Raw genomic sequence first — 10,144 nt, forward strand, 5'->3', positions numbered from 1 at the left:
GAGTATCCGTACTGCGTACAGAATCCTGCTGCTGACAGGCATCAGCGCGAGCCGAACGTCAACTCATCACCGACGTAGTCTTCCCGCCTCTCTCATCCTACCTTACCTTGCCCATCCATAGCTATAGCGCCACCGGTCCATTCATCGTCTGACTCTTGTTCGATACCTCTTTGCCACTTTCGTTTTCTCAATCATGTCGGCGAAAAGCTTCGCTGAGTCGAACACGTTCTATCGGCCCTTTCACTCACGGCAGACGGAATCTTGGAGGAGGCCTCTCGTCCTCGCAGTCGTTCTATTTGTGCTCTGGTCATGGAAACTCAGTGAATGGTTCCATGGACGCAATGTAATCCTTCATCCAGAACAAGGCCCCTTCCCAGTCTTCACCGATTGGGATGACATACCCACGAGCGAGAAGCTCCTCTGGGTGCGATGCGAGCTACCCGGCATGTTTCCCCTTGGCCGTGGCTACATGTGCGCCCGATTGACCGTGCCGATGGATTATCAACGGCCCTTGACTCAGTCTGCCGATAATCCCAAGGTCCATGTCGCTATGGTTCTCCTCCCCGCTCTCGGTCACGGCCTAGAGACGGGGCGTTTCTCCGAGTCCCCGCTTCTCCTCAACCCGGGCGGACCCGGCGGGCCAGGCACCACATTCACCTTCCCGCCGTTCGGCCCCACTATCCAGGCCGCCGCCGGAGGCAGCGTCGACATCATCGGCTTCGACCCCCGCGGCATCGGCGCCACGACCCCACGGGCTGACTGCTTCGTCAACACTAAGCCCGGCGAGCAACCCTCTGCCGCGGCTAACAACCTTGCTTATATGCACAGACTGACCTGGCTGGCAATGGCTCACGACATCGGTCTGCCGAATTCCACGTCCGGCGCCTTGGACCAGCTTGCACAACGTGCCAGGGCGTTGTCCAAGCTGTGCTCCCAAAAGGACGTCGAGGAGTACGGATTCGAATACATGGCCACGCCTAACGTAGCGGCAGATATGAAGAGCATCATCGCCGCACACGACGCCTGGCTTGAGGACAACGGATTCGACACCACGCCACTCGGTGCCGACATGTTGTCACCCAGCGAAGCTGCTCCTCCTTCGACAAAGGGTAAGCTAATCTACTGGGGGTTCAGCTACGGCACGTTCTTGGGACAAACCTTTGCGGCCATGTATCGTAAGTGGCAGCCCAATGTCCTTCATGTAAGATAGTAAGGGCTGATCTTACTTGTGTTACACAGCTGATGCGGTCGGGCGACTCATTCTGGATGGCGTCGTTGATGCCAAGGAGTACGATATACCCGTGAGTTCGTATCTGTGATATATCATCGTTGTCCAGGTCACTTGGATGCTAAAAAAGGAGTGTTAGACGTGGATCTCAGCCATGCGAGACGCCGACGCAGTCCTGGAAAGGTTCTTTTACTACTGCCACCTTGCTAGAGACGCATGTGCCCTCTACCGTCTAGGCGACGGCGGCCCAGCGCAGATCAAGAAACGATACGAGCAGACAATGGCCAAGCTACGAGCTGATCCGCTCATCGTCGTCTCCCGCGCGGGACATATGCCCATCGTGCTACTGGAGGCCGACATCCGGAAGCTGCTCTTCACCTCGCTCTACTCTCCCACAAAGGTCTTTCCCTTGTTGGCTATTCTGCTGAATCGTCTGCATGTGGGCGATGACCTCTCCGATGTGGTGGTTGCGCCTGATTTCGGCTTCACCTGCGACGCGGATCTCAAGATGGTCATTTATCCCGAGGAGAGCTCCAAGGCGATTGGATGCAGTGACCGGAGGTATATGGTGAGGACATATGTGAATCAAGGTTAGGAATACCATATGCTGACGGGCCTCTCCATCAGCGTAACGAGACGTTGGAGCAAGTCTTTGACAAGGTATCCAAGGTCACCTCTTTCGCTGACGTCGTAAGTCCCATCAGCCAGGCTTACCAAGAACTGTATATAATCAGCTGACTTCCACGCGCCTCAAGTTCTTCCCTCTCATGATGCACTGCGAAGGCTGGGACATCCAAGCCAAATTCCCCTCCCCGGACTGGGACGCGAACCTCGAATCCCCCGACCCCGTAAACACCTCCTTCCCGATCCTCTTTGTCGGAAACACCCACGACCCCGTCACGCCGCTGGCCCAGGCCGTCGGCGCGTCCCGGAAATTCGTTGGCGCCGGCGTCTTCGAGCTCGAGGCCGAGGGTCACTGCACCCTCGCCGCGACCTCGATCTGCGCGATCCAGAAGATGAGGGCATACCTGCACAAGGGCGTCGTGCCGCCGCCGGCTTCGGTTGCCGCAGACGGACGGATTGCCGGGTGGGATAAGTGCAAGGCCGACGAGCGGCCTTGGAAGCCTTTCCCGGCTGAGATGGCGACGGAAGAAGAAAAAGGAGGAGGTAGAGAGGGGGTACTGCACGCGGAGGACTTGTACGTCTTACAGGGGTTGAAGGAGGTGCATGCCGAGATTATCGGCCGGTTGACGCCGCCGTTGAAGCTGCGTTTGCAGTAAGGGCCTGTCCGAGGCCGCCGTCTTCGCCGGACTTTTTGAGACCATGTTTTGCGAAAGACTGGCATTATCGTACGTGTTGGGCGCCTCGGGGACAATTCGGCTTCAGCTAGCACGTTGTGGCATTTCTCGATGTCACGATCGGAAGAAAACATGTGGAATTCTTCTGGATGCAGTTGACCCTACATCGCAAGTTCGCCGGCGCGCGGCGAGGGTGATGTGAGCAAAGTGGGATGTGATGGTGTGCCTTCGTGATGCCCGATGTCTGCCCGATATTGTCTTACTCTCACGTGTGTGAAGGGGGAGACCACTTGGACTGGAGAGACCATTTAAGATCGTCACAGATGTGCCGATGACACCCATGTTAGACTCCCAAGGAAGGTTTGAGGCCATCTAGTTTAAAACTTTAATCAAGTTGGGCGGTGTTGTGCGTGCCAGCATGTAAACATGCGAGAGGCTTTCCATGGCATGGGAGTCCTGCACAGGATGCTCCCATCAGCGCCGGCAGATATCTCATACCAACAGGTGAATACAGCTTATGTGCCGCGTAGCCTCGAGATTCCTTAAGCCAGGTGGTACTATCTAGACGATGGGGTTGGGTTTTAATTTGGCACCTCGGCACCCTTTCACTTGACAGAACATCAACGCTGTCCGACAGCCATGCTTCTTGACTGCCACATGTGGATTCTGTTGGTGTCACGGTGTAAACTTCCTCCTCTGTCCACTGGATCTTATGGGTTCCATTTGATTTTCCACACAGCATCAGCACCGTAAGCGGTATTCAAAGTCCCCTCAATTCACGCATGGCCCCAGTGATTTTACGCCTGCGGTGTAACCTCGATGAAGGCGGTGATCTGCCGTCTGCGGGGTTTGACCATGTCATTTCGGTTCCTTGTTCGCCAGATCTGTTCTTCCACTTGGAAGTGTATACAGACACTGGAAGTGTATCCAGATCCATTGGTCTCAGGTCCAGATCCATCATTCATTTCGAAGCAATTCAAGGTCGCTGGTGTAAGGCACGAACGCCATTTGGAATTGGAGTTTATGTGTCTCCACTGGACCGATGTGGTCCTGTGAGAGAGGAAGAAGGGGATGGGGACGTCGTTCGTTCGTTGCTATCTATCAATCGTATATTTCTGGTTCTCGTTAGCAGCTGGTAGTTTGAAGATCTTATGTGACGCCTTCAGACTCTGGGGAGATCGAATCCTGGAGCGTGTCGCCAGTGACTATGGCAGAACTGGCATGTCGGATGTAGTCCACTCTGTTTGTCCTCTTGTGGTGCCCTCCCATCAATGACCCTATCATCAATGAGTTCAGTAAGTGGGAGACGAGAGATGTGAAGTAGAGAGAACAGAAGGTGAGGAATTGAAAAGTTGAGATGGGAAAGTAAGACTACCTCTTCTCGGGTGAACGAATATCACTCTTGAGCATGTTTCTCCTCGGTGCATGCTTGCCCAGTCTTCAAAGCTACACATGCTTGACCTGCTACAGCCATTCTCTGCAAGCGCACCTCGTTCCAGGCAGATTCTCCCGTGCTAACCAACAAAGGCAGAATAACAACCAACTTACCCCTCAGTCAAGGGCACGGCCACCGAGCGGTCTGCCCCTGGAATCCGAGACCTGAGGTCGAGATTCGAGATGCCCCGCGCCCCCGTCGCCGAACGGACTTACCCGCCGATGCGGTCGATGACCAACTGTAGCATCGATCATCAGGGGTTGAGAGAATCGCTACACGGAGAAAAGCTGGGTAGGCGGGGCCACGCCAGGCGCGCCTTAGCGTCCACGATCGACGCATCGTTCCATATCTCGGTGCCGCTTCTCCTTGTGTCTTCTGCACGGATAATTCGATCGGGCGCATTCCCCAAATGCAACAGCCCGCGTGCCCATGGAATGGCATGGAGGGGTAAAGCCAGGGGCGCCGACAGCTGCATTGACCAGAAAGACACGCGGCGAGAAGCTATTGAAGGACAGTTCGTATGAGGGGCCTAACTTAGGACAACGAGCCGCGGCTTCGTTTGAGTCTCGGGTTCAGGCTAGAGTTGACAAGCACAAGGCGTAGCGACGTTCAAGGGAGCTAGGACTGTCAACAAGCACTGACAACAAGCTTACACGAGGAACTCAGAATTGGGTCACCAGCCCAACAAAAGCTTGACGACGTAGCTCTAGAACGGCGGCGGGGCTACAGGTTACTCCGAGGCTCATGTCCTGACGACGCTAGGCCCCGCTGATTGACATAACACGGCCTTACCTTATTGAGTGGAATGCGGACGGATATGTTGGAAGCAGTGTCTAAGAATGAGACGTGCCCAGCCGAGGGGGAGAAGAGGGGTAGCAATCGGGTTCCTCAAGGTCCGCGGTAATAGTGGCTTGAGTGCTTCAGAAGCAAGATGTACAATGAGAGCGACTACTGATGTGGTTTTGGCGATGTCGTTGCTGTGACGTAGTTTCCGTGGGACGTTTTCGGATTCGGGAAGTCTGACAATGGAGACACGGTATAAGCAAACCGGGAGGAGGCAAACGTCGCGGCGAGGGGCACGAGATCAAAAGCTGGTGTACGTAGGCGAAGATCTGAATGAGAGTGGATACGATGTGCAACGCGGCCCAGCAAAAATTCCGCATGTTGTCGTGCACGAATTCTATCAACCGAATTGATGGCGAGGTGAGACGGTACGAGCAGATGCGCCTGATATTCTCCCGTAAGAAAGTACTTGCTCTGTTGGGAAATGCATCGGTCTTTTCCTCGCATCGTATTCGTCCGTCCAAGGGGTAAAGCTGGGCCATGCCGCAATTGTGGCATCAGCATCACATGAGACGCAGCGTGGAGAATCCCCCATCCTGCAGGACAATCAGCAGCCTTTGACCGGAGAAGAACGTCCGAGCATAAAGCTGAGAGTGAAAGAGTGTACCAATAATAAGGTATGGAGCAGGAGGCAAGACTTACGCAGTAAATGGAAGGGAAGGAGACGGGCCTTCTTCCGCATCGTGTTGTGATTGTTCCCAGTGGCTCGTTCATCGGGGATCTCGATGACATACAGGCGTGCTTGCTGTGGAGGGGCGAATCGGGAAACAGTCAACTGTTTCGTAGGTTGCGGGAATTCGCCGGGCTGCGCAAGTGCAAATTGAAATCCGCATCTTGCCGCATCCAGACGACCGACTCCATACTCCAGAAGGCGGAGGGGCCGACGCGGACTCTGGGGGTTGGCAGCTGCGATGTTGTCTGGATTCTCGAACGCTTTGGGCGGTCCAGAACGGTCCTTGGGTGGCTTGCTAGGCTCAAAGCACAAAGCTACCTGGCGGTGTCGTCACTTCGCATGGAGCTCTATTGTAACGCAGCGAATCAGCAACACGGTGGTTGGCGCTGTCCAGTAGGCTCACTGATTTGTGCTCACCCGGTGAAGCTGAGTTCATGTGGTTGATGCTTGTTCATAGCTCTCCCGTCCCGTCGAATCTGCTTTTACTGCTTGCCCTCTTTGCGCTCATCGTGTGATCCACTGTGGCTGCGAGCCTGCTTGGCTTCCGTGGGTGAGACCGGGAGAGTGTGGATGTGTTTTCCAATAATGGGAGATAATGGGAGATGATGTCCCGGAGAGGGTGGGGAAAGTAGACAGCATGATCGAGATTTGCAAAAATGCCATCCTCTCTGAAGACAGGACGTGTAGCCTGGTTGGCTCGTCACTGCTCGCAATCGACACACTGACGTATTTCGGTGGCCAGCATTACGCGACTGACGCGAGAATGGACATGTCTTCTTTGCATGTGGCAATGGTTGTCTTTGCTGCAAACGCGGATGGGCCAACGACAATGCAAGTCCCATCGTATCGTGCACCTGGAGATGCAAGTGGGGTCCTTCTGTGGCATGGGGCCGCAAAAATTTAGAGTACGGATACCGCAAGTTACGTATGTATCGTGGGATGCTGAATGTGGAAGCCCAGCCTCAGGCCCATATACAATAGGTCCACCATCCAGGTCCATGCGGGGACACTACGAATTCCGTGCCTACCCACCTAGGTATGACGTTAGTGCGTCTACGTCCTCCTGACGTCACTTTGGGAATGCACGGTAGGCAGCTTGCCCAAAGCTCCTGCAGGTTGCAAGAGCTGTATGTAGCTCTCCCCATCTGTGGCTGGTGCGACTGCCAAACAGACATGGAAGGTCCGCAAGGAGCCACCTGGGCCACCTTTTGGTCATTTTCGATAGAGATCTCCCTTTGGCTTCTGGGCATTGTCCATACGATCCATCCTCAACTCCCACTAACTGGAGTAACTGCGAGGGATGTCACAGTCTATGACGACATTTCTTCAGTTCACATGATAGACCCTGAGCGTCTTTGCCAGATGGGGTGAAACTGCGCTCTAGCCACGAGTGGGCAAGCCCAGAGGAGGAGCAAGACACGCGCAGGGAGAGACAAGCCCGATAGGCACGGCCCAAACTATTGCATTCGGGAACTTGACAAGGAATCAAACGAGGGGGAGGGGCAGACAGACGGAGGGGCAACCCGCGATGTACCTTCCCATGCTATGATGGAGCGGGAGGTACCTCCTTCCTTGAGGTGCCGTTGTCTCCCATCCGTAAGGTGCCTTCCTTCCTTACCGACGGGTATTCGAATGATCGAACTCAACCTGTCAGCGGGGCAACTTCCGCAAGGCAGAAAGGCACCACGCCGAAAAGAGGCAGCAGCTGCCTTCCCTCCATACGAGAGGGCGCCTCGAGACTGCTGCCAACTTGTTATATAAACCTCTGCTTCCCACCACGTCTACCAACCTCTCTCTTCTCTTCATCACACTCACAATCAATCAACCTTCAATACAAACAAACAACACCACCAACCAACCAACCAAACAACCCAACCTACTTCACAATGGAGACCATCAAGAACGCCGCCAACTACGTTTCCGAGTCTGTCCAGCAGGCCGGTGCCACCGCCTCCAAGGAGACCAACAAGCAGGTCGCCAAGGATGACAACGTCTCCATCGGCAACCGGTATGCCTTCTCCCTTCCATCTTCATGATGACTCTCGACTAACATCTTTCTTCAGTGCCTCCGCCGCCAAGGACGCCGTTGGCGACAAGATCGACGAGTCCAAGCACGACTTCAAGGGCGAGGGCTACAAGGAGCAGGCCAAGCACTAAATCATTCCCACGATACCCAAACACCAGGGAATTTTCAATGGGCAGGCGTTTGGAATGGATCGGGACACGCAATGAGGCAGGAATACCTGGGAATTGATCACGGATCTTCTACCTAGAATAGCTTTTAATGCCACTGCATTGCTAAGATCACATCGAGTTCCTAGTTTAAGGGTGACACTTTCCACACCTGTGCATGCATGTTGTTTCTCAAGGCACTTCATTGCAAGCAGTCTGTTTTATTTTACCAGCTTACGACACCAAAATACACATGCTAATAATGCCATATCCAGTATCACTACCACAGCCCATCTGATATCACAATGATGTTCAGCCGATGCAACGTCTACCCTGGGATAATTCCCGAATTGTCTCCACCCGAACTGATGCTTTCCCCACACCGGGCCTGGCGTTCCGGTGCACGGATCCTTGACCTAAACGTCGCAAGATTGTTGGGCGTGACAACCTATGGCTGGCGCGACACAATTTCATCAACAATCATCAACAACGAATAGAGTCAGTCGCACGACACGCTTTTGCCTACCATGTCCAACACATCATCAAGCTTGCCGCCGGATCTGTTTGACCAGACTACCCTCATCTCCCTGGCCGCAACCGTCGTCCTCTTGTCTGTAGCTATCGCTGTGTCCCGTCGAGTCCTCCATCCCGCCACATCGACGAGCTATCGCGTGCTCTTCATCTGGCACGCCTTTGATGCCTTGATCCACTTCTTTCTCGAGGGAAGCTTCCTCTATCACTGCTTCTTCTCTTACATCCCTCTCGCCGACGTGCCCGATGCTGACCTCAGCGGTTTCCACCCGACCCCAGCCAATTTCCTCGGTCATTCAGACCGCATCTATGGCGCCCAAGCGGGCGGAAACAATCCCTTTGCGCAGTTGTGGATGGTATATGCGCGGGCTGATAAGAGATGGGCCGGTGCGGACTTGGTATGTTGCCGAAAGAGACTGTTCCAGAGACGAGATATTGGCTGACCTGTTGGGCAGGGTGTGATTTCGCTGGAGCTCTTGACAGTGTTCGGTGCCGGACCGCTGGCCGTATGGATCTGCTACAGCATTGCTAAGCGTGACCCCAAGGTCAACATTTGGATGATTGTCATCGCAACGGCGGAACTTTATGGTGGTAAGTTCGCATCCGACGTCGAACATCCAAGAACGAGTGGCCCACCTAACATGATTTAGGATTCATGACCTTCTGCCCCGAATGGCTGACCGGCAACATCTACTTGGACACGAGCAACTTCATGTACCTTTGGGTTTACCTTGTCTTCTTCAATATGTTGTGGGTCTTCATCCCCATCTATGCCATTTACGTGGCATACGGGGAGATCTCTGCTGCTTTCAAGGCCCAGGGCGTCAGAAAGAACCTCTGAGCGTATATCTCGAGGCCTATGAAGCTTTTCATGTACTACATAATGTCAGCCGTTGCCCAATCGCCCTTGTCGTAGCATTCGATCGAAGCCTCGTGCGATTATTTTAACTTTCGAATTTTTCTTATCTGCCCCTACCTTGTAGCTGTTTAACCTTACATTGAAAGCTCGCATTGTTCCTCTTAATTCTTCTCTCCAAGGCGGTCATTACCAAAGACCGGCTTGTCTTCCTGATGCGCATCATACTTGTATTCACTGCCTACGTAGTTGTCCCTTAGCCGAGTTCAGCCCTTTCGATTGAGGGTTTCGCGCAAGGACGCAGGTTCTAGAGCCTCAAGGTAAATGCCATGCCTTCGTGACTTGGCACAAGCAGATTCACAACATCTTCCGAGAAGAGGCCGGTGAAGTGATGTAGCCCAGATTGAAGCCGTCCAGATCAGCAACGTCGACCCACTTCTCCATCGGATCTGCTACAGTCATGGAAGAGCCGACAGCAGAAGGGGGAGATACTACTCATAGCTCCTTTCGCCAGATGAATGTATCTCCCCCTTCTGCTGTCGGCTCTTCCATGCATACAGACTGGTGTTCCGGGCGTGGTAATGAAGATTTCCAAGAGTCTCCTAGCCTTGTTCGAATTGATTTGGCTGCTACGTTCTTCCAACGATAACTTCGCCATGTCGATGCAGGTCCATCCGCTGAAGAGCGCCAGAATCGCTGGAGCCTAAGATTCTCGTTGTTCGTGACCCGGCAGCATGACAGCTATGCAAGAAGACATGATCTTTGAGGTTCAAATTGCCTTCAGCTTAGGCCGCCCTCGAACTCTACCATGCGAAATGTATGTTTCCCAGAGTATCGAGTATATGAGATCGCGGGCTTTCCCAGGCTCTCGATGACAAAGATGATGTAATCGGACTTGTTTACCTCGAAGACTACAAACTATCAAACGTAAGTAAAGCTATGGAAATTTCGGCAAGATAGGGTGAATGTCTTCGACATGATCAAAGGTCCCGCAAATATTGGCAGTCCAAATATCCTGCAGTCCCATTGCGCCACGTTTGATACCCGCTCAAAAGCTCACACGGAAAACCCATGTCGAAAGGACATGCAGTTTCGATGTCATCAAGGT

At 53.6% G+C, this 10,144-nt stretch overlaps 3 protein-coding genes across 3 annotated transcripts; all 3 read left to right on the forward strand.

The window, feature by feature from the left end:
• Positions 1-20: 20 nt before the first annotated feature.
• Positions 21-2,873, forward strand: HER10_EVM0011973 (uncharacterized protein). The gene is made up of 5 exons (XM_035481379.1): positions 21-1,175; positions 1,240-1,301; positions 1,368-1,796; positions 1,856-1,918; positions 1,984-2,873. The coding sequence occupies exons 1-5, from the start codon at positions 194-196 to the stop codon at positions 2,506-2,508; spliced, it is 2,061 nt and encodes a 686-aa protein (XP_035333443.1). The 5' UTR covers positions 21-193; the 3' UTR covers positions 2,509-2,873.
• Positions 2,874-7,363: 4,490 nt separating this feature from the next.
• Positions 7,364-7,634, forward strand: HER10_EVM0011029 (glucose-repressible protein; the record flags this gene model as incomplete). Its single annotated transcript, XM_035480471.1, has 2 exons — positions 7,364-7,485; positions 7,541-7,634. 2 exons carry the CDS (start codon positions 7,364-7,366, stop codon positions 7,632-7,634), a joined length of 216 nt encoding a protein of 71 aa, XP_035333327.1.
• A 542-nt stretch (positions 7,635-8,176) lies between these two features.
• HER10_EVM0006528 (emopamil binding protein) lies at positions 8,177-9,021 on the forward strand (the record flags this gene model as incomplete). The annotated part of the gene is made up of 3 exons (XM_035476111.1): positions 8,177-8,578; positions 8,636-8,771; positions 8,831-9,021. The coding sequence occupies 3 exons, from the start codon at positions 8,177-8,179 to the stop codon at positions 9,019-9,021; spliced, it is 729 nt and encodes a 242-aa protein (XP_035332777.1).
• Positions 9,022-10,144: the final 1,123 nt, after the last annotated feature.

This window comes from Colletotrichum scovillei, assembly GCF_011075155.1.
Source record: "Colletotrichum scovillei strain TJNH1 chromosome Unknown Contig00006, whole genome shotgun sequence".
NCBI classification, from domain to species: domain Eukaryota; kingdom Fungi; phylum Ascomycota; class Sordariomycetes; order Glomerellales; family Glomerellaceae; genus Colletotrichum; species Colletotrichum scovillei.

Coding starts and splice junctions, on each gene's coding strand:
- HER10_EVM0011973 (XM_035481379.1), top strand. CDS start 194: ATGTCGGCGAAAAGCTTCGCTGAGTCGAACACGTTCTATCGGCCCTTT. Junction 1,302..1,367: donor CCAAGGAGTACGATATACCC/GTGAGTTCGTAT, acceptor AAGGAGTGTTAG/ACGTGGATCTCAGCCATGCG. Junction 1,919..1,983: donor TCACCTCTTTCGCTGACGTC/GTAAGTCCCATC, acceptor ACGCGCCTCAAG/TTCTTCCCTCTCATGATGCA.